The 24,211-nt window shown below is 41.8% G+C and overlaps 1 protein-coding gene across 11 annotated transcripts in view; it reads right to left on the reverse strand.

The window, feature by feature from the left end:
• The window catches only part of TCP11L2 (t-complex 11 like 2), a 41,275-nt gene that overhangs the window by 13,974 nt on the left and 3,090 nt on the right, over window positions 1-24,211 (reverse strand). For 3 of the 11 annotated variants that reach the window (XM_060113695.1, XM_060113694.1, XM_060113693.1), the window contains 8 exons: window positions 20,596-20,906; window positions 20,442-20,492; window positions 19,122-19,269; window positions 18,482-18,675; window positions 15,011-15,146; window positions 10,931-11,051; window positions 9,705-9,925; window positions 7,686-7,822 (listed from right to left, as the gene is read on the reverse strand). In XM_060113695.1, coding sequence (XP_059969678.1) covers window positions 7,686-7,822; window positions 9,705-9,925; window positions 10,931-11,051; window positions 15,011-15,146; window positions 18,482-18,675; window positions 19,122-19,126 — 814 coding nt within the window. In that variant the 5' untranslated portion in view covers window positions 19,127-19,269; window positions 20,442-20,492; window positions 20,596-20,906. The remainder of the gene's footprint in view (window positions 1-7,685; window positions 7,823-9,704; window positions 9,926-10,930; window positions 11,052-15,010; window positions 15,147-18,481; window positions 18,676-19,121; window positions 19,270-20,441; window positions 20,493-20,595; window positions 20,907-24,211) is intronic. The other 8 variants (XM_060113699.1, XM_060113698.1, XM_060113692.1 and 5 more) reach the window with 6 other exon arrangements.

Genomic DNA, 24,211 nt, shown 5'->3' on the forward strand with positions numbered 1-24,211 from the left:
TAAATTTAACAAAATAGTAGCTTCCCTGGTGGCGCAGTGGTTAAGAATATGCCTGCCAATGCAGGGGACACAGGTTCGATCCCCGGTCTGGGAAGATCCCACATGCCGTGGAGCAACTAAGCCCGTGTGCCACAACTACTAAGCCTGTGCTCTAGAGCCTGTGGCCACAACTACTGAGCCCGCATGCCACAACTACTGAAGTCCGTGCACCTAGAGCCCATGCTCTGCACGCAACAAGAGAAGCCACTGCAATGCGAACCCTGCGCACCACAACGAAGAGTAGCCCCCACTCACTGCAAGTAGAGAAACCCCGCGTGCAGCAACGAAGATCCAATGCAGCCAAAAATAAATTAATTAAATAAATTTAAAAAAAATTACAAGACCAGTACACCAAAACTAAAACAATATTGCTGAAATAAATTAAAGATTTAAGTAGAGATATTGAGTTCACAGATCAGTAGACTCAACATTATTAAGATGTCAATTCAACATAATTCCAATCACTAGCCCAGCTGGCTTTTTTGCAGAACGAGATAAACTAATTAAAAAATGCATATGGAATTGCATAAATTCCATATGCATTTTTAGGACCTAAAATAGGCAAAACATTTTGAAAAAGAATGAAGTTGGAAGACTAACACTATCTGACTTCAAGACTTAGCCTCAGTAACCAGGATAGTGTGGTATTAGCTAAGAGTAGAAATATAGATCAATGGAAAAGACTAGAGAGTCTAATAAAAAGGAATGAAGTATTGATATGTGCTACAACATGGGTAAATCTTTAAAACACAATACTAAGTGGAAGAAACCAGATATGAAAAGCTACATATTATATGATTCCATTTATATGAAATGTCCTGAACCGTGAAATCCATAGAGACAGAAAGTAGAACTGTGGTTGTCAAGGGCTAAGGGAAGGGAGGAATGAGGAGATACTGCTAATGAGTTTGGGGTTTATTCTGGAAGCATGAAAATCTTATGGAATTAAATACTGGTGATGGTTGCATAACATTGTGAAAATACTAAAAAACACTGAATTATACACTTCTAAAATTTAATTTTATGGTATGTAAATTATGTCTCAATTTAAAAAAAGAATAAAGAGTTCAGAAATAGAATCACAAATGTATGGCCAATTGATTTTCAACAAAAATGCCAAAGCAATTCAAAGGAGAAAAGACAGTCTTTTTCAACAAACAGTTCTAGAACTGGATATGTGAATGGAAAATTTTGAACCTTGAAATATATTGCCTTGAAATGATTCATAAGCCTAAAAGTCTAAAACTTCTAGAACATACCAAAAAAATCTTCATGACCTTAAGATATACAAAGATTTTGTAAACAATTCACTAAATGCACAAACCACAGAAGAAAATTTTATTATTTGCACTTCATCAAAATAAAAAACTTATTCTTTTCAAAGGATAGGGCTAAGAGAATGAAAAATGCAAGCCACAGATGGGAAAAAAGTTTCACAACACAAAAATCTGACAAGGGACTTGCTTCCATAATATATAAATAGCTCTTCAAATCAATAATAAGACAACCCAATTTAAAAATGGGCAAAAGATTTGAACAGACACTTCACGTAAGAAGATAAATAAATGTCCATTTAGCATATAAAAAAATGCTAAACATCATTAGTCATCAGGGAAATGTATATTAAAACCACATGAGATACTTTCACATTCTGTATAAATATATATAGGGTAAAATTTAAAAGACTGATAATACCTAGTGTTGGTGAAAATGTAAAGCAGTTGGAACTCTCATACACTGATGGTGAGTATAAAATGGCACAACTACACTGGAAAATAATTGGCCACTTTTTCTAAAATTAACCATATATTTACCATATGACTCAGCCATTCCACTCCTAGGTGTTTATCCAAGAAAATGAAAACACATGCCCACACAAAGACTGGTACACAAATGTTCACAGAAGCTTTATTCATAGTAGCCTAAAACCAGAAACAACACAGATGTCCATCAACAGGTAAATGGATAAATGAGGTATGTAATCATATAGGATTACAATATAATAGGATAACTTTCAATAATATAAACTATGGATACTCACAACAACATGGATGAATAGCAAAAACCTTATGTTGAGTGAAAGAAGCTAGACAGAAAAGTGAACACACAGTATGATTCCATTTAATATGACGCTCTAAAAGAAGCAAAACTAATCTACATTGATAAAAATTATATCAGTTTTACCTCCATGGGGGGAGGTTGGTTGCAAGGGGCCTGAGGATTCTTTTTGGAGTGACAGAAATGCTTTATTTCTTGTTTCTAGTGGTGGTTACATGGGCATATTCTTCAGTCAAAACTCACAGAACTATACACTTAGAGTTGGCGTGTTTTTATTGTATGTATTGAATGCTTCAATAAAGTTTTTTTAAAAAGATATGGGTTATGGGTTGGCCAACTAAGTCACTGAGTCTAAGGCAAAAACCTAGCAATCAATCTATGTGATAAAGTCACATAAAGCTTTATCAACACAAAACACACATGTAAATATTTACATTACATAAAAGCCATTGATTGTGCTATTTAGTGCTTCAGAGAATTCAGTCCAGGGAATGCTCTGTGAACTCTGCCAGTTTGGTATGAATGAGTTTAGTATTTGAGCTTTCGGAGATGAATGCATCAAGGGTATCCCTGTATGGATTCATCAAGGAATACAATTCCCATCTCTACAGACTTCTAATATGGTACCTAAGCATGAAATCTGAGTGACCCTTAAAAAGGCAATGACTCTGCATCCTGGACTTGGGGGATGGCCAGGCTAGCTCTTGGTCTGTACAATTCTGAACAGGCACCATTCAATAAACTAGGAGAATGGTGCAGAAGACATGGATGGGAGTCCCTGATGTTGCCCAAAGCTTTAGATGGCCTCTATTTTCAATATTCTGGAAAATACTCAGAGCAAATACCCCAATTTTCAGTTAGAAGAATGTAGTTCTCTTATCCATGACATCCACTCGTTTATGCCTAGCAACACCTCACCTTCCCCTTTTTTTTGGTACTGATTTTGAGAAATCATTTTCCCTCACTCCATGCTTTCTTTTTGTGAACATCAATTAGAGGTCCCATGACCAGGCAACCTCCCTGACCAGGGGTTGGCCTCACTGAGTCATGTGCCCATCAGACTCCTTCCTAGGACTCTGAATGATGACCACAACGTTCAAGGATGGCCCATGTTGAAGTGCACATTAACCATCTGAGGATGGAGCTCGGAACTTTCCCTTGTGTCTTCCTCCCCAGATTCCTGATGCCCTCCCGGTTTCTGGCCTTGCACAGACTCAGGTGTTTTCGCTTTTCTGTAAACTGCCCCACTCCTTCCATTCACTTCCTTTTCTGCTAAATCAGCCAGTTAGTTTCTGTTGCCTGCGATATACCCCAGCTGATATAACACAGAATTGAAAAATCCAAAGAAAGGAGCCAAAGCAGCAGCTTGATTTACTCCTGACTTGGCCATGAGAGACCTGGCTTCCAGTCCCAGCTCCGCTACTTCTCAGCTGTGCGGCTCTGTCTTTGGGCAGATCGTTGCTGAGCATCAGCTTGCTCATCTCTAAAATGTTTCATAAATATTTCCTGGATGGCTTGGGTGCCAGGCAAAGACAATCATAATGCAGTTTTATATATTTCTGAAACACATTTATGTCCCATAAGGATTTCTGAATCACATGAAATGAAGTTCCTGAGAACATTTTATCAGATATAAGAGATTATCTAAATAAATACAACCTTTTCTTTCTGAGTATCTGAAAAATTACTTGTGGCCTGGCCCCCCAGGGGTAATGTGCCATTCTTTCTACAGATAATTTAGTTGTTGGATCTAATGTGGTTACTTTGTTGACATTTAATACATTCACCCAATCACTGCCTAAGGCTTTCTTGGGTAGATTTTAACAGGGCAATTATATAAAATCTCTCTGTCGGCAAAATACAATTTTGGGGGGAGTCAATTAAGAAACGCAGAGTACTTCTCTGTATTAGTTTTCTGAATAATTATTTTATAAAAATCATGTACACACAAAAATCCAACACTTTTGTCCTTCTGTGCAATACTGTAAGACTCTTATTTTGATACTAGGGCACAGTGGCCGACTTTTGGCAGAGTGACTTGAGGATATAATTAATAGTTGACATACACTCTGCTTCCTGGACTCTTGATTTCTCTGGGAACATATTTAGATCTGGGCAACAATGACCTACTTGCACAGCTGGATTTATTCTATTCTTAAGTCTCTGGAAATATCCAAGTCAATGTGAAAGGTGCAAATGAAATATAAGTCACTAAGCCTGGGTTTTAAGAAGAGAAACAAATCATTTGAGATGAATGAAACTGTAGTTCAACCCTACAGTGAGGAATTTGTTCAAGATTACAGGCTATCTTGACTCAAGACATGGAGACATTTGCACACATGTGTATATACACATACACAGGGACACAAATGAAACCAACCAATGAATCTCAAGAAAATGCTGCTAAGAATGTGGTTATCATAGTTCAGGTTTCAGATCCAGGTTCTATGTAGGGTTCTATGTCCCATAATCCCTCTCTGCCTTTGAAGCCAAAACAATATAGCTCTGAAGTCATAGAATTTTTGTTGTAGAAGTATCCTTAGAAGTCATCTAGTCATATCTGTCACTTGATGCTAGAGCTCCCTCTGCAAATCCCCCCAAGATAGTCGATATATTGTCTGGAGAGAGTCAGTTTTGCATAGTGGTTGAATGCACACACTTTGGGGCAGAGACATAGCTGGGTTATCCAGGCTTTACCACTTACCAGCAGTCACCTAGGGTAAATACCTTAACCTCAGTTTCTTCTTTTATAAACAGTAGGTGATAACAGTACCAGCCTCATAGGGTGACTTGTGAAGCTTGAATGAGCTAATAAACGTATGGTGTTTGGCACATAGTAAGGACTTGGCACACAATAAGTGCTCAAACAAAATGTTAGCTAGCATGGGCTACTATCAGTAATAGAGAGGCCCATTCCAAAGTTAAAACAGCAGCTCCAGCTGCTAGGAAGGCCAAAACTGGCTGTCTGCTGCTTCCCTCCCATGGGTCCTAGTCTGCCCTACAGAACTTAACCAAAGCCCTGAATCACTATCGACAGGGAAGGCAGTGCTCATGGCCCACCCGAGTCTCCCTGTTATCAAGCAGAATGGGCCCAGCTTCACTGATTGTTCCTCCTGTCACCCTCCATGGTCCATGCCCTCTTCCCTGGACAGGCTCCAGCCTGCTGGAGCCCCTTTTAAAGTGGCATCTCTTTGGCTTTGTTTACATGAGGCTATCATATTGACTAGCGTGACAGAAAAGCTCAGTCCACGAGGGGTAGGGTGGGGTGGGTGCATCACCTAACCCAGCCTTAGACTGTGGTTAACCAAAGCCCAGAGGCTGCTGTCAAGGGTTTGCCAATGAGGGAACCAGTTAACCAGCCTCTTGCCAGCTGTCCAACATCTGGCATCTCAGCTTCCTCACCTGTGAAACAAAGGGAATAACAGTACCTCTCTCACTGAGTAATTGTGAGGATTCACTGAGGTAACACTTCCTCTACTCCCATTCTTTCTTGACGTCTCTTCCAGTCCAGTTTTAATGCCCACTAGTCCACTGAAACTGCTCCCATCACGGTTACCAAGGATCCTCACACGGTCATATCCAATGGTCAAGCCTTGGCCTTCATCTTTTTTGACCATTTAGCAGCACTTGTCGCAGCTGATGTTTTCCTTCTTCAAACACTTTCTTCGCTTGTCTTACAGGACGGACACCATCCTCTCCTGGCTGTCTTCACCTCTCTGACTACCCTTTCACAGTCTCTGTTGCTGGATCCTTTTCCTCTTCTCAAGCTCTAGATGCTCTAGAGGTCCCAGGTCAGGCCCATTAAGTATCTACACTCACTCCCTAGGTAAACTCATCCAGTGTAATACTGTGGATAAGAGCATGGAGTGGATAAGAGTGTGGAGTCAAACTGCTTGGGGTGAGTCCCAGCTCTGTAATTCACAGGTTATGTTGTGGAGGGAAGTGATTTAACCTCTCTATGCCTCAGTTTCCACATCCATAAAATGGGGAGTAATTTCCTCAAGTTTTGGTAAAGATTAAATCAGTTAAAACAGGTAAAGTGCTTAGAATGTGGTAAGCATTCTATACATGTTAGCTACTATCCAGTTCCATGGCTTTATCCACCATGAAGATATTGATGATTCCCAGATGTATATCCCCAGTGCCCACCATTCCTCTGAACTCTAGTCTCATATCTAAATGCCTCCTGGCATCTTCATGTTGATGTCAAACGAGATCTCAAGGTTCACACATCTAAAACTGAATGCTGACTCCATACCATCTCCCACCCTTCTTTCCCCGGTCTCTCCCATCTCTCTAACGGGCATCACTCTTCACCCAGTTGCTTAGAGTCACCCTCAACCCTCTTTTTTCTCTCATCCAACTTTCAGCAAAACTTGTTACTCCATTTTCAAAATACAACCAGAACCTGACCTCTTCTCACTACTTCCACCACTACAACCTGGACCAGTCCACCATCTGCGATACCACCTCATTGGTACCCGTTTCCCTTCTTGCTCCTGTACAATCTGTTCTCTACCCAGGAGCCAGCGTACACCTAAAAAATCAAAATCAGATGTTGCTCCCCTGCTCAAATGCTCCAGTGACTTCCCATCACACTTGGAATGAAATCTAAATTACTCTCACTTCCTAACAAGGCTCTTTGTGACCTGCCTTTGCCTACCTCTTGGCCTCATCTGCTACTACTCTCTCCTGCCTACTCCACTCCAGCCACACAGTCTGCCTTGTTTGTCCAATTTCACAAGCAAGTTCCTGCTGCAGGGCCTTTGTATGTGCAGTTCTCTCTAGCTGGAATGTTCTTCTCTCACATCTTCCTATGACCCTTCCTCATTCCTTTGTAAACTCCGTTCAAATAGTTACTTATTAGAGAGGCCTTCCCAGTCCACCGCATCTAAAAAAACACCCCCTACCCTCACTCCTGTCCCGTTACTATCTGTCCCTTTATCCTATTTTTCTTCGTAGCACTTAATAATACATCCGACAATACATGTTTTTTGTTTGTCATGCCTACTAGAAGGTCAGCTCCTTGGGGGCAGCAGCTTTACTCTGTTTTATTCTATCCATAGCACCCAAGGTGTGTCTGGGACACAGGAGGCACTTAATAAATGTTTGTTTGTTTTTTTAAAATGTATGAAGGGCTTCCCTGGTGGAGCAGTGGTTAAGAATCTGCCTGCCAGTGCAGGGGACACGGGTTCGAGTCCTGGTCCGGGAAGATCCCACATGCCGCAGAGCAACTAAGCCCGTGCACCACAACTACTGAGCCTGCATGCCACAACTACTGAAGCCCACGCACCTAGAGCTCATGCTCCACAACAAGAGAAGCCACCGCAGTGAGAAGCCTGCGTACCACAACGAAGACCCAATGCAGCCAAAAAAAACAAAAAACAAAACAAAAAAAGTGAATAGTGCTTAGCATAGTTCCTGGGTCAGAGTCAACAGCTATAAGTTTATGAGGTCAATTTTAGAAGTTAAAAAAATGTTGAACAGAAATGCCAAAAGTCTTTAGTGATACTATTTAAGATGTCAAAAATAAAAATAGCATATTTTTACCCAATTGCAATATATATACACACTTATATTGTACTTACTCGGAGTTTCTTCTAAAATTTCTTGGAACTTGGTTCTCTCATAATCTACCAACTGGCGTTGAAGATGTGGTCTCAGACTCCTAATTGTAAAATTGACCATGTCCATTTTCATGAGGTCCAGGACATGAAATATTTGTCTAAAAATTTTAGAGTTAAAATAGTTAGAGAGGTGATTAAGAAATCAATTGAAATTCATTAACTATTACTAATTTTATAGGCTGGAAAATATAAACATCCACAAAAGGTTTTAAAATTCCAATCACTTTGACAAGGTCACTTTTCACAAAAGGCATTATACATGCATTCCAAATGTATTCTTCCAGAGATCTCAAGAGTATTTGCTTCAGCAAATATACCTCCAGCTGATCCATTACATTCAGCCATAAACTGATAGACACTAACAAGCATAAACAATGAGTCTTAACAATGAGACAAAAAAGATTCAAGAAGGAATTTTCATTTGAAATTTTATGAAGTCTGAACATAGTGTACATTGTTTCTGTTCCTAAGGAAAGAAGAAAAAGAAAAGGAAAGAAAGGACAGGGCAGTAAAGCACAGGGGGAAAAACACTGCATTTTAGAGTTAGGCAGCCCTGTATTCAATTGCAGCTTTACAACTGACCAGCTCTGTGGCCAGGAACAAGTTACTCAATCTCTCTGAGCCTTAGTTTCTTCATCTGTGAAAGAAAGGGACAAGATCAACCTTGGAGGGATGTTGTGAGAGTCAATGAGATAATGAACGCAAAATGCAGGGGAGAGTGACAACCAGTAGGTGCTCAATACATGAGGAAGATGAACACCACAGACAATCCTTCAAAGCAAGGATTCTACAACTGGAGAATCTCAATCTGCCAGAGCTGAGTGCAACTCTAAGGATACTTACAGCCTATTTTACAGATGGGGAAAGTGTGACTTTGAGAGGTTGTCAACTTTCCCAGAGTCATAAAGTAAGTAACCCATTATATGCAAACCAGCTTCCTTTCCCCTTCCCTTTCCTATACTATCACGTGAAACTTAATTCTCAGTGTGGCTGTATTCACAAAAAAAGGAGAAGAATTCCCCTCAATGGCAAAAAGTACTGCAGACTCCTCTCTCCTCTGGGATCACAAAGAAATTGCTGTCTACACAGCCAGATTAGAGTCTTACGATCTTACTGTACACATCACTTCCTGAGGGAAGCTGTGGCAGAGATAGCTAGACGACCACCAAAGGTCCACGTTGCCTTCCTGCAGTGTGGCTTTGTGGCTGGGAAATGTGTTCCCAGACAGCAGCCACATTTCCCAGGCCACCTTCAATGTAGGTGGTACCATGGGACTAGGTATAGCCAATGTAATGCATTGCTTCTGGGCCTAGGTGGTTAAACACTGGATATGCCTTTCTCATGATCTCTTTCCCATTCACCAGCTGAATGTAAAGGACTCCAAGGAGCTGGGCGAGGGTGGAGCCAAGGAGAGAAGGAGCCTGGGTCCCTGAATGATACATGGAAGGCTGCCTGACCAAGAATCCCTGACTCGGACTCTGACATGAGTGAGAAACAAACATTTATTGGTTAAATCACTGAGAACTCAGGGTTTACATGTCATAGCAGCTAGCAATACCCTAACTAATGAAGAAGCCTTCCTGGATCCTTAACTAGGTTAGGTCCCCCTGCTGGAGGCTCCATTAATCCCCTCTACTTCCCTTTTCATAGCACTTATCACAACTTTAATTCCTTGTTCAAGAGCTGTCTCCCCATTAGACTGTAATCAGAGATTGCATCAGAGATTGCATCTGCCTTTTTCATCACTGCACCTCTAGGGCCCAGCAATGCCAACTAACAACCTTGTTGGGTCACTCAGTGTGAAAACTCCATGCACACAATAAATGATTGACTTGTCCCTTGCTTAGGTGGTTTCTTCCTAGGGTCAAGGGTTCCTTTGGGAGAGGAGGAACCCTTATTCTGTGTTCCTCAATTCCCACACCTCCCTTCTGAATGAACTCAAAGGTACTCTAAGAAAATGCAAGCAGCAGAACCACTAACCTCAGCACGTCCACGATGTTGCAGGTAGCCTTTAACTCTCTGATATCATCATCTCGCACAGGAGCGCACAGCTTTCCCATCGTACTGATGACGTAGTTGGCCAGGCCTTGGATGTCGACAGCACTGTGCTCAGCCTGCTGCCTAATGAGGTCTGTGTCCAAAACTTCACAGATCTGGTTGCGAAGCCGGTTGCCACCAGGAGTCAGAAAAGAGAGGAGAACCTATACAGGGAAAGGAAAGAAAAATTAACAGCATCCTTACATGAATAAAGGTTGTCATTTCTAATTTCAATGTCTAGATGACCAAGCTCTCTGTCCATATTTTAATGCCCCAGATGCCACAGAAGTTTGCATCGAGTGGTGGATCAGAGGAGCACTCCAGGGTCCTGCCTCTAAAAAGAAAGCTCTGTCTTCTGAATGAAAGCCTCCCCTCCCCTCCCATGGGAAGTTACTAACACTATCAGAATGAAAACAACTGGCAAGGAAGCAATACTATTGAAAGAACTTCAAAAAGTTTACAGAGAAACCGTGCAAAGACAAGTTGTACATCATGGCTCCAAAAGAACCCTTTAAAGAAGGGCAAATAGAAACATCCCCATGGGCTCTATTAGTATAATATATTTACATGTGAAATATTACATATTATATGAGCAACCTATATTGTGTATTCACTACACAGCAGACACCGTACTTATAGACACAGCATGCAGTTAGGAGAACACGCTCTGAGCCGGAGTGCCTCAGTTCAAATCCCTTCCACCCCTCAAAGCTGCATGACCTTGGATGAGTCAGGGAACTTGGTTTCTTTATATAATAACAGGCATAACTGCCTCACAGCATTAGGGTAAGGATAGATGAATAATCTAGTGCTTGGCCCAGAGCAAGTGTCTTGTAAAAGTTAGCTATGACTGTCATCTGATTTAACTCTCACAACTACGCCGGAGACAGACTTAAGAAGAGAGAGCCTGTCACTAAAGCAGGTCCATCTAACTCAGGCTCTGTGCTCTGAAGCACCAAAGCCACTGCCCTACATGCTAAGCACTGACTTGAGTTCCTGCCGCTGCCCTGTTTTCCCAGCCTGCACCCCATTCCAGGAGGTGCAGGAAAAAACCCTTCTGGTGACTGAACTGGCTCAGTGTTTCAAAAGAGTCTCCAATACTCTCTGCAGGACATGAAAACAGCCTTTGGGGGGAAAATTCCTAATTAATACAGACAACATCAACTTGCCTCTCTGATTTCTTCAAACAGTTTGATGGCGTGTTCATACTCAGGGGGCTCAGCGTTCAGTTCTGATTCCAAGACGTCCCAGAAGGCCTGGTGGACAATGTGCCTCACTCTACCAGCCAAGCTACAGGAATGAAATGGATCGTTTTTTAAAATAAGCACTATTTTTCCTGATTATAAGAGAAAGATACTCATTCTAGAAATCTTAGAAAATGTAGAAAAACAGAGAATAAAAATTGCTCATAATCCTATTATTAATCTTTTGACATATTTGACATATGTTCAATGAATGCATTGTTTTACTATAACTGTTTTAATACAGAGTCTGTACAATATTATTTCATTTAATATTCTGTCTTAAGTGTCTCCCCTATGCTTCCTCCTTATAGTTTTTGATATGCTCATAAAATTTTGTCCTAAGGAGATACCATAATTTACCTAGCTACTCTTCTACACAGACTTTTAGACTTGGTCTAGATTTTGGGGATGAGATGGCAAAATTGCTCTTTCCTTAACAGCTTCAGTTTCATGGCATGGAACAGAACAGATTGGCCCATGGAGACATGCATTTGATTGCCTGCCAGCTTCAGCTTAGATGTCCCATTTAAAGTTGGCCAGACCAAAACTGCTGAAATAGGAGCCTTCCTAGGAAAAGCTAACAATAGAGTAGGTGGCCACCTTGCTTTACCCTGTATGTCAATGCCCTAAAATAGGTGTATGTTAAAAACACACAGGGACTTCTCTGGTGATCCAATGGTAAAGAATCCACCTTCCAGTGCAGGGGATACAGGTTCAATCCCTGGTCTGGGAACTAAGATGCCACAGGCTGCGGGGCAGCTCAGCCCACACGCCACAGCTACTGAGCTTGCGTGCCTCAACTAGAGCCCGTGAGCCACAAACTACAGAGCCCACCCGCCACAACTAAAGAGAAGCCTGTGCACCGCAACAAAAGATCCTGCATGCCTCAACGAAGATCCTGCGTGCCACAACTAAGACCTGACGCAGCCATAAAAATAAATAAATAAAATTTTTAATTAATAAATAAATAAAACACACATCCCTATGAACTCCTACACCATTTTGCAACAGCTTTTAGAAAAGCGCAGATTTCCCTGAACTGTAATTGCCTGCAAGTCTCTATCCCACACAGGGCTATACACCTCTCTCAGGTAGAGGCCACTTCTTCTAGGTACCTGCCACTGTACCTAGCATAGGACTTGTCATTTACTGAGGGTTCACTGAATGCATGGTGAATGAATTAATAATTTGATAGTTAAGCATATCTCCTAATTTTTCTTTTAAAGTACAAATAGCTAAATATACAATAATGCTATGAGAAGTGAAAATTAGCTTTCTGAGGAGTATGAGTTAAAACTGTTTCTGTAACTGCAAATACTATATTCTACTCAGCCACTTTAAGTGTGAAAACTTATTCTAGTTGCCTGAATAGATTTATTCAACATAAATGCCATTTCCAACGTTTGAGACTCTCTTGAGCAATTACAGAATAATTAGAAAGACAAACATTGCTGGGACAGACTTTTGCTCTGAACTTTACAAGCCTCATGTACTTGGCTTGAATGCACCAACCAGGAGTGAGCTAAAACAACTTTATAGCTCCTTGAGGGATGTCGGAGTTTAAGTTTTCCCAAAGGCTACAAGCTTTTTAATTTTGGGGAGTGGAAGAGGTAGGGAGGAAGGGGTGGAGATGAAATCAGTCAAATCACTTATAAGCATTCCTACCTGGTATCAGAAATCTGACTTATTTTACCAAGTGTTTCCCCCCACTTGGTAAAATATGAGAGTCAGCCATATTTTAAAGAGTAACAAGAGACAGTGCTTTGAGAGCTATCACCCTGTCTCCTTATTTGTCACAAATAATAAACGCTTATGCTTTGATTAAAAAAAGAAAAAATTTAACGACTTGGTCATTTTGGAGGGTCATCTGAAAAATCAGCAGCTAATGATACGCTATTTCACTTTTAAACAAAGGTAATGTGTCCCAACTCTACGTGTTGTTTCCCTTGCTCGCATTTTCTAGCCATGGCAGAAAATGAAGAGAAGGGGAATTCGTATCTTCCATAGTATCAAAGTACTTACATGCAAGGCACTTATATGCCCAGGAGCATGCATTTAGAGTGAGTGTTGTGGAGAATGCGAGGTTCAGATATGGTCACAGCAGAGCCAGGATTCAAACCCCGGGGTCTGTCTGATCCTAAAGGGCCTTCATTCAGCCTGTATTTGCAACTTTTGAATTTAAAGCACAAACACTCCCAATTTGTCTTTTCTGTACTTCATAAAACATACTTATTTTAACTTCAAATATTCATTTTTATTAGTCAATAAATGTTTATTCAAAATTCAATATGTGGTAGGCCCTATTTCACGTGCTTGGGTGTAGTGAAAAGAAAGCCTCTGCTCTCAAAAAGCTTACATGTTAGCAGAGACAGAAAGACAAAAAACACACTGAAAGGGAGTAAGACAATTTCAGAGCCACAAGGAAGGAAGAGGAAGACAATGTGGTCCACAGTGATGAAGAGATGCCGATTTGGCGGGGTGGCTGAAGAAAGCTTCTCTAAGACAGTATGCGACCTTAGAGCTGAAACCCAAATGGGGAAAAGAAAGCAGCTGGTGAAGATCTATGGGAAAAACATTAAAAAAGAAGGAAGAAGGTCCAAGTCCCGGGGACAGGATCAAGCTGGTGTACTCCAGGATCAGCAAGGAAGCTTCAGTGTGGCTGAAGCACAGCAAGCAGGAGGAAAAGGAGGAAGAGACATGGTCAGTGAAGGGGGGCCTTGCTCGTCAGACTAAAGAGTTTGAATTTTTATTCTAAGTGTAATAGAACCATTGAAGGGTTTTAAGCAAAGACATGATCTAATCTGATTTACCCATTAGAAAGATCACTGTGGCTATCTGTGGATGTGGAGGATGGATGATGCGGGAGCTAAGGATGGAGACTGGGCAACTAGTTAGGACACAAAGAGTCCAGGTCAGAGATGATGGTGGCCTGGCCTGGGGGTGTAAGCAGCACAGCTGATATAAAGGATCATGGTGAAATGCAGTCACCATAGAAAGCCAAACAGATAAACCTACTTTGGCCAGTAATCCTAAAAAGTATTAGTGATTATTATAAACAACATCCCCAGGAGGAGGACTATGATCCATATATTAAAGAAGGAAAATTATTGTGTTTACTATTTTCCTGCTTTAAAACAAAAAATGTTCTGAATGGAATCAAATATTATATGTTGTCTTAATTGACAGAGAGAATGCCTCCCAATTTATGAATGGCACTGGGAGTTTTAAGATTCAGTGCCATTATCCAGGAGCCAGTTTTGCCTCTAAAGGTGATTTACCTGCAGTAATGGCTGCAAGACTTTTCTCCTCTTTGTCCCAGGAGACCTGTGAGCCACTAAAACCAGAAAGACTGAGGTAGGATATAAGGGCATGGCTCTAACTAGAGATCCCTTGGGCATGAGGTTAACCAGGGGTGCCTATGCAGCTGTGATTCCTCCCTCCAGAGGCTTTTGGATCACCTCTTACCACTTTGGCAGCTCAGCTGCCTTTATTTATCTTTCACAACCTGAATATTAGCTTTTAATAAGTCAGGCTGCAAATATTTCTTGAGCAGGTGCTACATGTCAGGCACTCTGCTAGGCAATAAGGACAGAGCAAACAATATAGACATAGTTTCTCCGTTAACGGGGCTTTTGGTCAAGTGGGAAAGACAGACTTTGAACCTCAAATTATAAAACATCTTAGCAAGAGGGAGATAGAAGGGGCTATAGGAGTCTTTAGAAGGGGATTTAATGTAGTCTAGTGAGCTCAGGAATGTCAGGAAAAGCTTCCTTCAGGAAGAGACATATAAGCTGAATTCTAAAGATTATGAGTAACATATACCCTAGAGGAGTGGTTTTAAAAACAACTATAAGACCTTGTTAGAGAACTAAATACTGTTAACTCCCAGTGGATATTATACGAGACTGTCCAGGAATCAGTGTGAAAATCTGTGTTTGCAGTACACACACACACACACACAGAGTCTGCAGCACAGGTTATGCACAACACATGCCTCCAGGTTACCTGTTCTCAGGGAGGGCATCTTGTTTCAACTGAAAGCTCTCATTTACAGCAATCTCGTGAGCAAGAGTCATGTTTGATAAGTTCCTTGCTGCAGCCATCACTTCATCAAATGTTACAACCCTGGGAGGGCTTGTTGCTGAAAGGAAGACAAAAACCAGTTAATGCTCTGGAAGAGGAGTTGTCCTCCAATGAAGCCTCCTGATGCACACAGGGTTTAAGTTACTCCAACATATATTTTCAGTAAGAAGAATATATACCAAAATAGATCAGTTCCCCTGCTTAATACTTAAGGCTCCAAAAATTTAAGAACTCCTTTGATAGCTTCAGTTACTGTATTGAAAATAAGTTGTCGGCCACTCTCGCCTTCTGAGATGGCCCACGCTCTGTCTGTGGAGTGTGTTTCTCTCTAAATAAATCCACTTCTTACCTATCACTTTGTCTCTCACTGAATTCTTTCTGCCACGAGACATCAAGAACCTGAGCTTCATTAAGTCCTGAAACCAGATACTGAAACCCCCGCCAGGTGGGAGAAGTTAACTATAGGCTGCCACAACACTCAGACCCAGGACCAGTTGGAACCAGAAGGTTGATGATGCTGACTCCCAGCCAATCAGAAGAAAGCCCATGAGCTGATCATGCCCTCCTCTTTGAACCATTACTATAAAACTCCTCACTACCCCCTCCAGGTCAGGACACTCAGTTTTGAGAGCATTAGCCCTCTGTGGCTCCTTTGCATGGCAAAGCAATAAAACTATTCTTTACAACTTCAAAAAAAAAAAGAAAAAGAAAGAAAATAAATTGTCAAATGTTTCTGAGAAAATTTTATTAATATAGGCTATTATAAGTTCTTTTTAAAAATTAAATCACCTCATTTTTTAGCAAATATTGATATCTGCATTTATTACATGTACTCTATAGGAAATTGATGACTACTTTTTATTCTGTAATTCATAACTCCCATTAATTTAAGCAGACTCAAAATGAACTGATTTTTTAAAACTATAATTTTGAAAAGTATATGCCGTATAGCACAATTCTAGGTTTTGCTAATTGGTAGTTATCATTTGACTTTGCTGAAGCATAACTTACCTCCTCGTAGGACTGTCCTGAGGTGACTAAATAAGATAATTTAAGTAAAGAACATGGTAAGAACTCAATAAATGTAGATAATTAAAATAAAATAAATCTGATAAGCTGATAATCTATGTCTCAGTAGGAAATAGTGGGTAAAGAATTATTTTAGTTATCTGTAAAGATTATTCAAAAAATTATTCTAACAAGTCATGTCTTTTTGAAATCATTGTTGGAACTCTCGGCTTCTGTTAATTAAAAATCATTAGCTCAAACAACAATCCTGACTGGCAATACTTTGCTACCTAAAATAATTTATTTAAAAAAAAATTTTTGGCTGCGCCACACGACATATAAGATCTTAATTCCCAGACCAGGGATCGAACCTGCACCCCCTGCATTGGAAGCGCGGAGCCTTAACCGCTGGACTGCCAGGGAAGTCCTTAAAATAATTTTAGAAATAAGAAGAGGAGGAGGTAGTGGAGAAGGTGGAGATGGAAGAGGAAGAAGAGGAGGAGGAAGGAATGCTGATATACAATTAGTAAAACCCTTCTTCAGGACACCTAGGTACCCTGCTGGAGACATCAACTCCATGTATAGTAATAAAGAGTGAGAAAAAGCACTGAAAGCTGGGGGACTGCTAATAAATTCTTTTGCCAATTCTCTTTCCCATTAAGATTCTCCTTAAAAATGTCTGTATGCTTTGGTCCAGCAATCCAATTATATCCAAAGGAATTCCTAGAAAGGCTTTATGCACCACGATGTTCATAAAGCACTATTTGTAATAACAAAAAAAAAAAAAGGAAATGAACTAAATGCCCAATGATAAATCAGAGGTTAAATAAATTGATGGTACTTTCACTTGGTAAAGTAGTAAGCAGTCATAAAAATGTTTAAAAAAAACATTATCATGAGTAAATATTTTAGTTATAATAGTAAGTGAAAAAAGTCCACATACATATACATATGTATGTCTATGTGCAGTATGAAGATATGACAAAGCACTATCACCTGTCATCTTTGGGTGACATTATAGGCGATAATTTCTTTTCTTTCTACTTATCTACCTTTCCATTTTTTAAAATGAGAATGTACTAATTTAGAATAAATACACGACAGATGAATGGATAAAGAAGATATGGCACATATATACAATGGAATATTACTCAGCCATAAAAAGAAACAAAATTGAGTTATTTGTAGTGAGGTGGATGGACCTATAGTCTGTCATACAGCGTGAAGTAAGTCAGAAAGAGAAAAACAAATACCATATGCTAACACATATATATGGAATCTAAAAAAAAAAAACGGTCATGAAGAACCTAGGGGCAAGACAGTTATAAAGATGCAGACCTACTAGAGAATGGACTTGAGGACACTGGGAGGGGAAAGGGTAAGCTGAGACAAAGTGAGAGAGTGGCATGGACATATATACACTACCAAACGTAAAATAGATAGCTAGTGGGAAGCAGCCGCATAGCACAGGGAGATCAGCTCGGTGCTTTGTGACCACCTAGAGGGGTGGGATAGGGAGGGTGGGAGGGAGGGAGACGCAAGACGGAAGAGATATGGGGATATATTTATATGTATAACTGATTCCCTTTGTTATAAAGCAGAAACTAACACACCATTGTAATGCAATTATACTCCAATAAGGATGTTAAAAAATAAATAAATAAATACAAATGAACAAACTTTTTCTGAAGTGGGTATTTGATCATATTAAATGCTAGTTGCTTCTCTCTGCATTTGCTTGGGCAGCTTAAGGAGTTATATTTCCCATACAAAATGTCAATTAAAAAGCTAAAAAAAAAAAAAAAAAAGACAAACACATGGCTTCACACATTTCTAGCTTCCACACACAAAAAGGGAAAAAGACATCTCCCTTCACCATGGCACTCTTTTCATTCCTTCTCGTACTCCTAGTGCAGTAATTCTCCTCGTGGGCACTTTTCTGGGGTGATTTGCACAACAGTTTTTGAAATCAGTAGGAAACCCTTTAGATTATTTCACTTCCTGCCTGACCCTTGAGTTGGGGCAAGTTTCGTTCCATGTAAACAAGAAAGGACTGATTTGAATTTACCCTTGAACGTGGCTCAAAAAATGATCTCAAGAAGGAGTAGCTTTCTGCTAATTGACAGAGAAGACAGGTGGGGTTGGGAGACCTGATTTATAGCCAAACCAAAGCAGATCAAAGGCAGTGATGAAAATAAAAATGGGCAGATTGTAAACGTCAGTGGCAATTTACTGCTGAGAGTGTGTACAAGACAGCTGCAGGGCCCTGGCAGTGCCATTACAGTACATCTAGAAGGGAAAAGTTAGTACTTTGCTCTCATTCATTTCCAAGTTTTAAAATCCAACACGCGTGTCGAGAACCACTTCCACTCCCCATTGGCTTACAAGCAGGAGAGCTGGATTTGCTCGAAGAGTCGCTTGTAAAGCTCTGCCGGGAGCACTCATAGTCACTGAGTGAAGCCATGCTTTCGGAAAACCGGGAAGAGTCTGAATCGCTCGGCTGGTCCTCGCCCACACACTGCTTCTCACCACTGAAGGGCATTCTGTGTCTCTGGAGTGTGGGGAAACAGACAGCACACCTGCACAGACAAACAGACCCTGTGTCAGCGTTCTGCGGTATGCCCCCCAGCGGTGCTGCTGCTGCATTCAATGTCGACAGCCGTGTTGCATGTGTCACAGCACTGGGAAGGCCCCCAGAAGATGACCTCCTTCCTCCCATGGCACCCGGGCCAGGCTATCACTAGGCCTGCAAGACTGCCTTCCAGAAAGGGCTTCCATGGCCAAGGTGGGAGCTCACACAGGACCTCCTTGGTGCGAACGTGGAGCAGCCCCCAGCAATAAAGCATCCTCAAAAAAACAATGCGCAGAGCACACACTCTCTCCTCCTGGGGTGGCTAAAGCGTGGGAGGGTAAGAGTGAGAGTGTGGGGCTCTGGGTTTGAAGCTTGTTCTGTCTTTTGCCACGTGACCTTGGAGAAGTCACTTAACTCCCTACCTCATGAGTCAAGCTGGGCTGAAAGACTAACCTCATAGGGTTGCTTGAAGATGAAACAGGATTAACCTTATTCAAGTGCTGAGCACAGCATTCAAATGTTTGCTATTATTATTGTTCCTCTGTCTTTGTTTTAAATAAAATATCTTTGAAATCAGCCTTTTTAGTTGTCTGTGAGCCTCCTAGGGAAAGAGGAAGACTAATTAAAATTTCTGGCTGGCAAGTATATAGGTTTTTCTCCTCCATTTTCCCATGAACTGTCACGCTATGAAGAGTAAGGCCTGATATTTGGTTTGTGCTTTAGACAGTACCCACTGCCATCCAAGGAACAAACAGGCACAAAAGATCCTCATTCACAGGTTGGGGGGAAAACAGACACTAGGAGACCTACTGTGCCATAAAACCAGTCCCTGGACTCTATCCACGGCTGTTTCTGGGACATCAGATTGCTTCCCAGGGAACGGCAGGGCAGTTGGGCCCACTCAGCCCCTGGAAGGGAGATCCTGGGTTCCCAGGATGCTCAGGCCTGATCCCAGGATCCTCAGCCAGGCCTGTGAGGAAGCTGGCCCTGATATGAGTGCAGTGATAGCTGACACTGAGGGGAAACCTGGGCCCGAGGAGAAAGGCACCTCAAATCCTGAACGGATGGTAACGATAGTAAGGGTTCACTGAGTTTCTTTAAACCTGAGCCAGCAATGAGATACTCAGAGCTTTTAAAGCTATCAGAATGGGAAACCACAACTACCCATGGAATGCCTGGAAATGCCTGCAGTTTCTTCAATGATTCCTTTCACGTGTATTAAGTGCCTACTGTGCACCAGGCACTGGGAAAAGTAACAGTGAACAAAATACACAGGGCCATCCTCTCGTGGCTCTCAAGTCCAGTTACCTAAAATTGTGTGTGCCAGGTGCTAGAGGACAAGGAAAGGGAAACCAAGGCACTGCTGAGGAAGCACGAGAAAGGAGAGGCAGGGCTGGGACCAAGGTAGGGGGATGGAGCCTTTGCTGAGAGAAACAGTGCTGTTCTTTATCCTTCGGGTGATGACAGAGAAATGGATGGGCCTGAGAGGGACTTACTAAAGGTCAAAAGCCAAGGGCACTTGCCCCTGGCCTCACCTAAACAACCTCTCCAGTCCCACCACTTGTAGAAATGCACCCGTGCTCAGCCTACCACTTTCGCAAACAGAAAACCACCAACTTGGAGGCTGCCTCTGCAAACCGAAGGGCAGGGAGTGGGGACGAGCTGCCAGGAAGCTCCCCAGTAGACACACTCGCCTTCTCCTAAAGCCCAGAAGCCAACCATCTCGGACACAGACTGAGGGCCGACCCCTGGCATCCTCAGCAGTGAACTCACCTCCTTTACCCCAGGCAAACGAGATTCTCCTTGAGCGTTAACTCCCGTCTGCTGGAAGGGGAACAGGTCGGGGTGAGGATAGAGGACAGAAGAAAGGGGTCTGCTTCAACCCTTTCAATTCCACCGAACCCCAGATCCCAACTGGTGCGCTTACCCTTCCCTCTAGCCTTCTCTCTTCGCCAACATTTTACTTCTCACTGATGGCATTTCTCGAAAATGCTAGCTTCTCCAGGAAGCCTTCCCTCTACGCCATGGCCAGAGCTAAGGGCACTCTTCTTCGTACACCTGCAGCACATTTCTTGTATCTGCACAATGGCACTTGTAGCTATTTTCCTCCTGTGGCTACTTCCGACTCTCCTTAATAGGCAGGAACTGTGTCTCGTCCACCATCATCAGTGTCGAGTATGGGACAAATATTCATTTGGTGTTAGCTGAACGGGAATCACTGAATCCCATCTGGTACAGCTGCAGCCAGAACATTTGCAAACTGATTATCACTTCACATTTACAGGCCCTGCTGCTGTCAAAGTTCAAGGCCTCGAGCAGAGTACCTACCACCTCAACCTGCTTTATGAGGCTTAAGACTCAATAGTCCCTGGTCCTGTCACACTCGTACTAGAATATCTTAAACTCTGTTTCCATTTTATTATTTCTTTTTTTTTTTTTTTTTTTGCGGTACGCGGGCTTCTCACTGTTGTGGCCTCTCCCGCTGCGGAGCACAGGTTCCGGACGCGCAGGCTCAGCGGCCATGGCTCACGGGCCCAGCTGCTCCGTGGCATGTGGGATCTTCCCAGACCGGGGCACGAACCCGTGTCCCCTGCATCGGCAGGCGGACTCTCTACCACTGCGCCACCAGGGAAGCCCCATTTTATTATTTCTTTCATTCATTCAACTGTAACAACTGTGCTGTGATGCTCTGCCCTCAGTTTCTCTTCGCTTTGGCTATTTTGCCAAGTAAGAGTGAATAAGAGCTTCCATCCATTGGAATTTATGAACTGGGTTAATAGCTATAACTATCCATTTCATTTTTCTACTCCAGCTGAACAGCACACTTCATAGGTTTCTTAACTGTGTTTAACAAGGCAGCTAAGTACAAAGATTAAAAAAAATAAGAAGCTCTAGGTTAGGAGGTAGAAGTCCTGGGTGTAAGGCCTGGGTCTGTTGTTGATTTGCTGCATGACTTTATCCACATCAAGTCTGCTCTCTTCACCTCATTTTTCTGAGGGGGCTGGGCCAGCTACCAGGTGCCTTTTAGTGAGGAATTGCTAACATGCTATAAACCCAGAGTTCCATGAGGCATTACTAGAAGCTCTGAGAAATTAAATGTGCTCATGGCAGACATACTTAATAACATGCAACTACGCTTTCTTCCAACAATTCACTGGAGGTAGAGTTTCTGGCATAGGGGATGTAACAGAAAATGTAAAAGCATCAAAATGTTTAGAAACTCTTGTTTAGTTAAGCCTCCACATTACATCTGGGTTTTAGTGGATCCAAGCAGAAACTTTTCTTTGAGGCCAAAATGCACACTATTACTCTATCAAGAAATCGCCTGCATCCTCATATTAATAATACCTAACTCACAGGGTTGGTGTGAGATTTCATTCAGTCAATCTATGTAGAGTGCTTGGAACAGTGTCTGACACAGAGTAAACAGGATACAGATGCTTGCTATTGTTAGTATTATTTGCTTTAATAGTTGTTATTATCATCATTTCAGTCATTAAAAACTCTAGAGGGAAGAACAGTTCTATTCCATGATGATAAAAGCATGTTACCCTATAGATAACAAAGACTGGCATTTAACCTAGGACAGAATTCTTGCATTTGTTTGAAATACAAAAATCAAAAGCAAATGGCCCATCATGGTGTAAACAGTTTTCTGCAAGTTCCTTCACACTTGCTCTTACCTTTCTTGGTCTCAGGTTTCCATACAGGTCATCTGGGGACAAAGCTACTTGACTCAAAGACACTGACGGTAATTAGACTGTTTTTAAAGCTATTTTGGATTCTCTCTTAGAATAGTGATAATGAAAACAGGTTGTTTCTTTAAGAAAGGTAATGTTTCTCATACTGACAAACCTAGATTTACTTAACCTTCACCATTGCAACTCACAAACAAACCAAACAACTTTCCAGGAACACCACTTCTCATCCTAACTGGGAAGATTTACTCACTCACTGGCCAAGTGTGAAGTCAATGTGAAGAAAGAAGATAACGCCAAAACAAAGCCTCCAACACTCCAGTGAGTCACTATTCAAAGAGAATAATCACATTTTTCATTGTACTGTCCCACATTTTATAATCAGAAAGGCAATATTATGTCATTCCTTCCAAAGTCAATGACTGGGAGGCAGCCGGCACTTGAATACTTATTGTTGAATGAATGGCAGTATGACCACTGACATTTTAGAGAGGAGGGAACAGGTACAGAGACCTGAAGGGGCTAGTCCTGTGTTCCAGCACATACGGAGCAGAGATCAGTTTTTAATTTGCCAGTGATCCCCAGGCTGCACCCAGATTACCGACTCTACTTCCTTATTTCCTTTCTGCAGCAAACTCTATCTGCAAATGATCCTGCACTGGTTCAGGATTGCACAGATCCACCAGTGACAATGCACATGTCACCGAAGCAGTAAGAACACTGGCTCTGGAGCCAGATGGACTGGTTCCTTGATCTCGACTCGTGATATTTACTGACTGGAGACAGGGAACTTACCAGTTATGAACCGGGGACAATACTATTATCTACCTTGTAGAATTGTTGTGAAGATTAATTGAAATAGTCTATGTCAAGTACTTAAACTCCTACTAAGTGCTCGACAGATATCAATTATTATTTTATTCTTATTAGAGGAAGTCATGAATTTAAAAAAATGTCAATGTCATAAAAAACAAAGAAAGGTTGAGGATATGTTCCAGATGAAAGAGGACTTGACAACCGAATGCAATAAATGATCCTAGATTGCATCCTGTACCAAAGAAAATAATGTTATAAAGAACACTATTAGGGCTTCCCTGGTGGTGCAGTGGTTGAAAGTCCGCCTGCCGATGCAGGGGACACAGGTTCGTGCCCCAGTCCGGGAAGATCCCACATGCCGCAGAGCAGCTGGGCCCGTAAGCCATGGCCGCTGAGCCTGCGCGTCCGGAGCCTGAGCTCCGCAATGGGAGAGGCCACAGTAGTGTAGGAAAAAAGGCCGGGGATATATGCAACTTTCTCTGCAACTAGAGAGAAAAAGACAAAACAATAAAGCCTATGGAGCAAAAGGTTAATAGGTGAATATGAGTAAAAGGTAGACAATAGGGAGTTCTTTGTACTGTTCTTGCAACTTTTTCTGTAAGTTTGAAATTATTTCCAAGCAAAAGGTTAAGAGAGAAGAAGTACTGAACCAAAAGTTCAAGTCTAATTCAGAACAGCCCAGTCTCCTGTAGTTTTCAGATCTTGATTGTTCCCACCACTACAATAGCTTAGATCTACTCTATTACAGAAGCTCTTCTAGACAGTCAACCCCGTCCCAATGTCCTTCTTAAACAGTGCCTAGTGAATAAAACAGGAAATCGTCCAGAGCCCTTCTGAAAAGGCAAAAGAAATCATCCTTTTTAAGAGTTCTTCTCCAGGTGGGTTTCCTTTTCTTAAGAAGTCTCTTGGCAGTGGTTTATAACCCCTCTTTGATCTGGCCTCTGCCCACTTCATTCTGTTACCACTCTCTCCCTAATCCTTCATGCTCTGGACACAAGGGCCTTCTTTGGGCTCCTCAGACATGCCAAA

Source organism: Mesoplodon densirostris, chromosome 11 (genome assembly GCF_025265405.1).
Source record: "Mesoplodon densirostris isolate mMesDen1 chromosome 11, mMesDen1 primary haplotype, whole genome shotgun sequence".
In the NCBI taxonomy this organism is placed as follows: domain Eukaryota; kingdom Metazoa; phylum Chordata; class Mammalia; order Artiodactyla; family Ziphiidae; genus Mesoplodon; species Mesoplodon densirostris.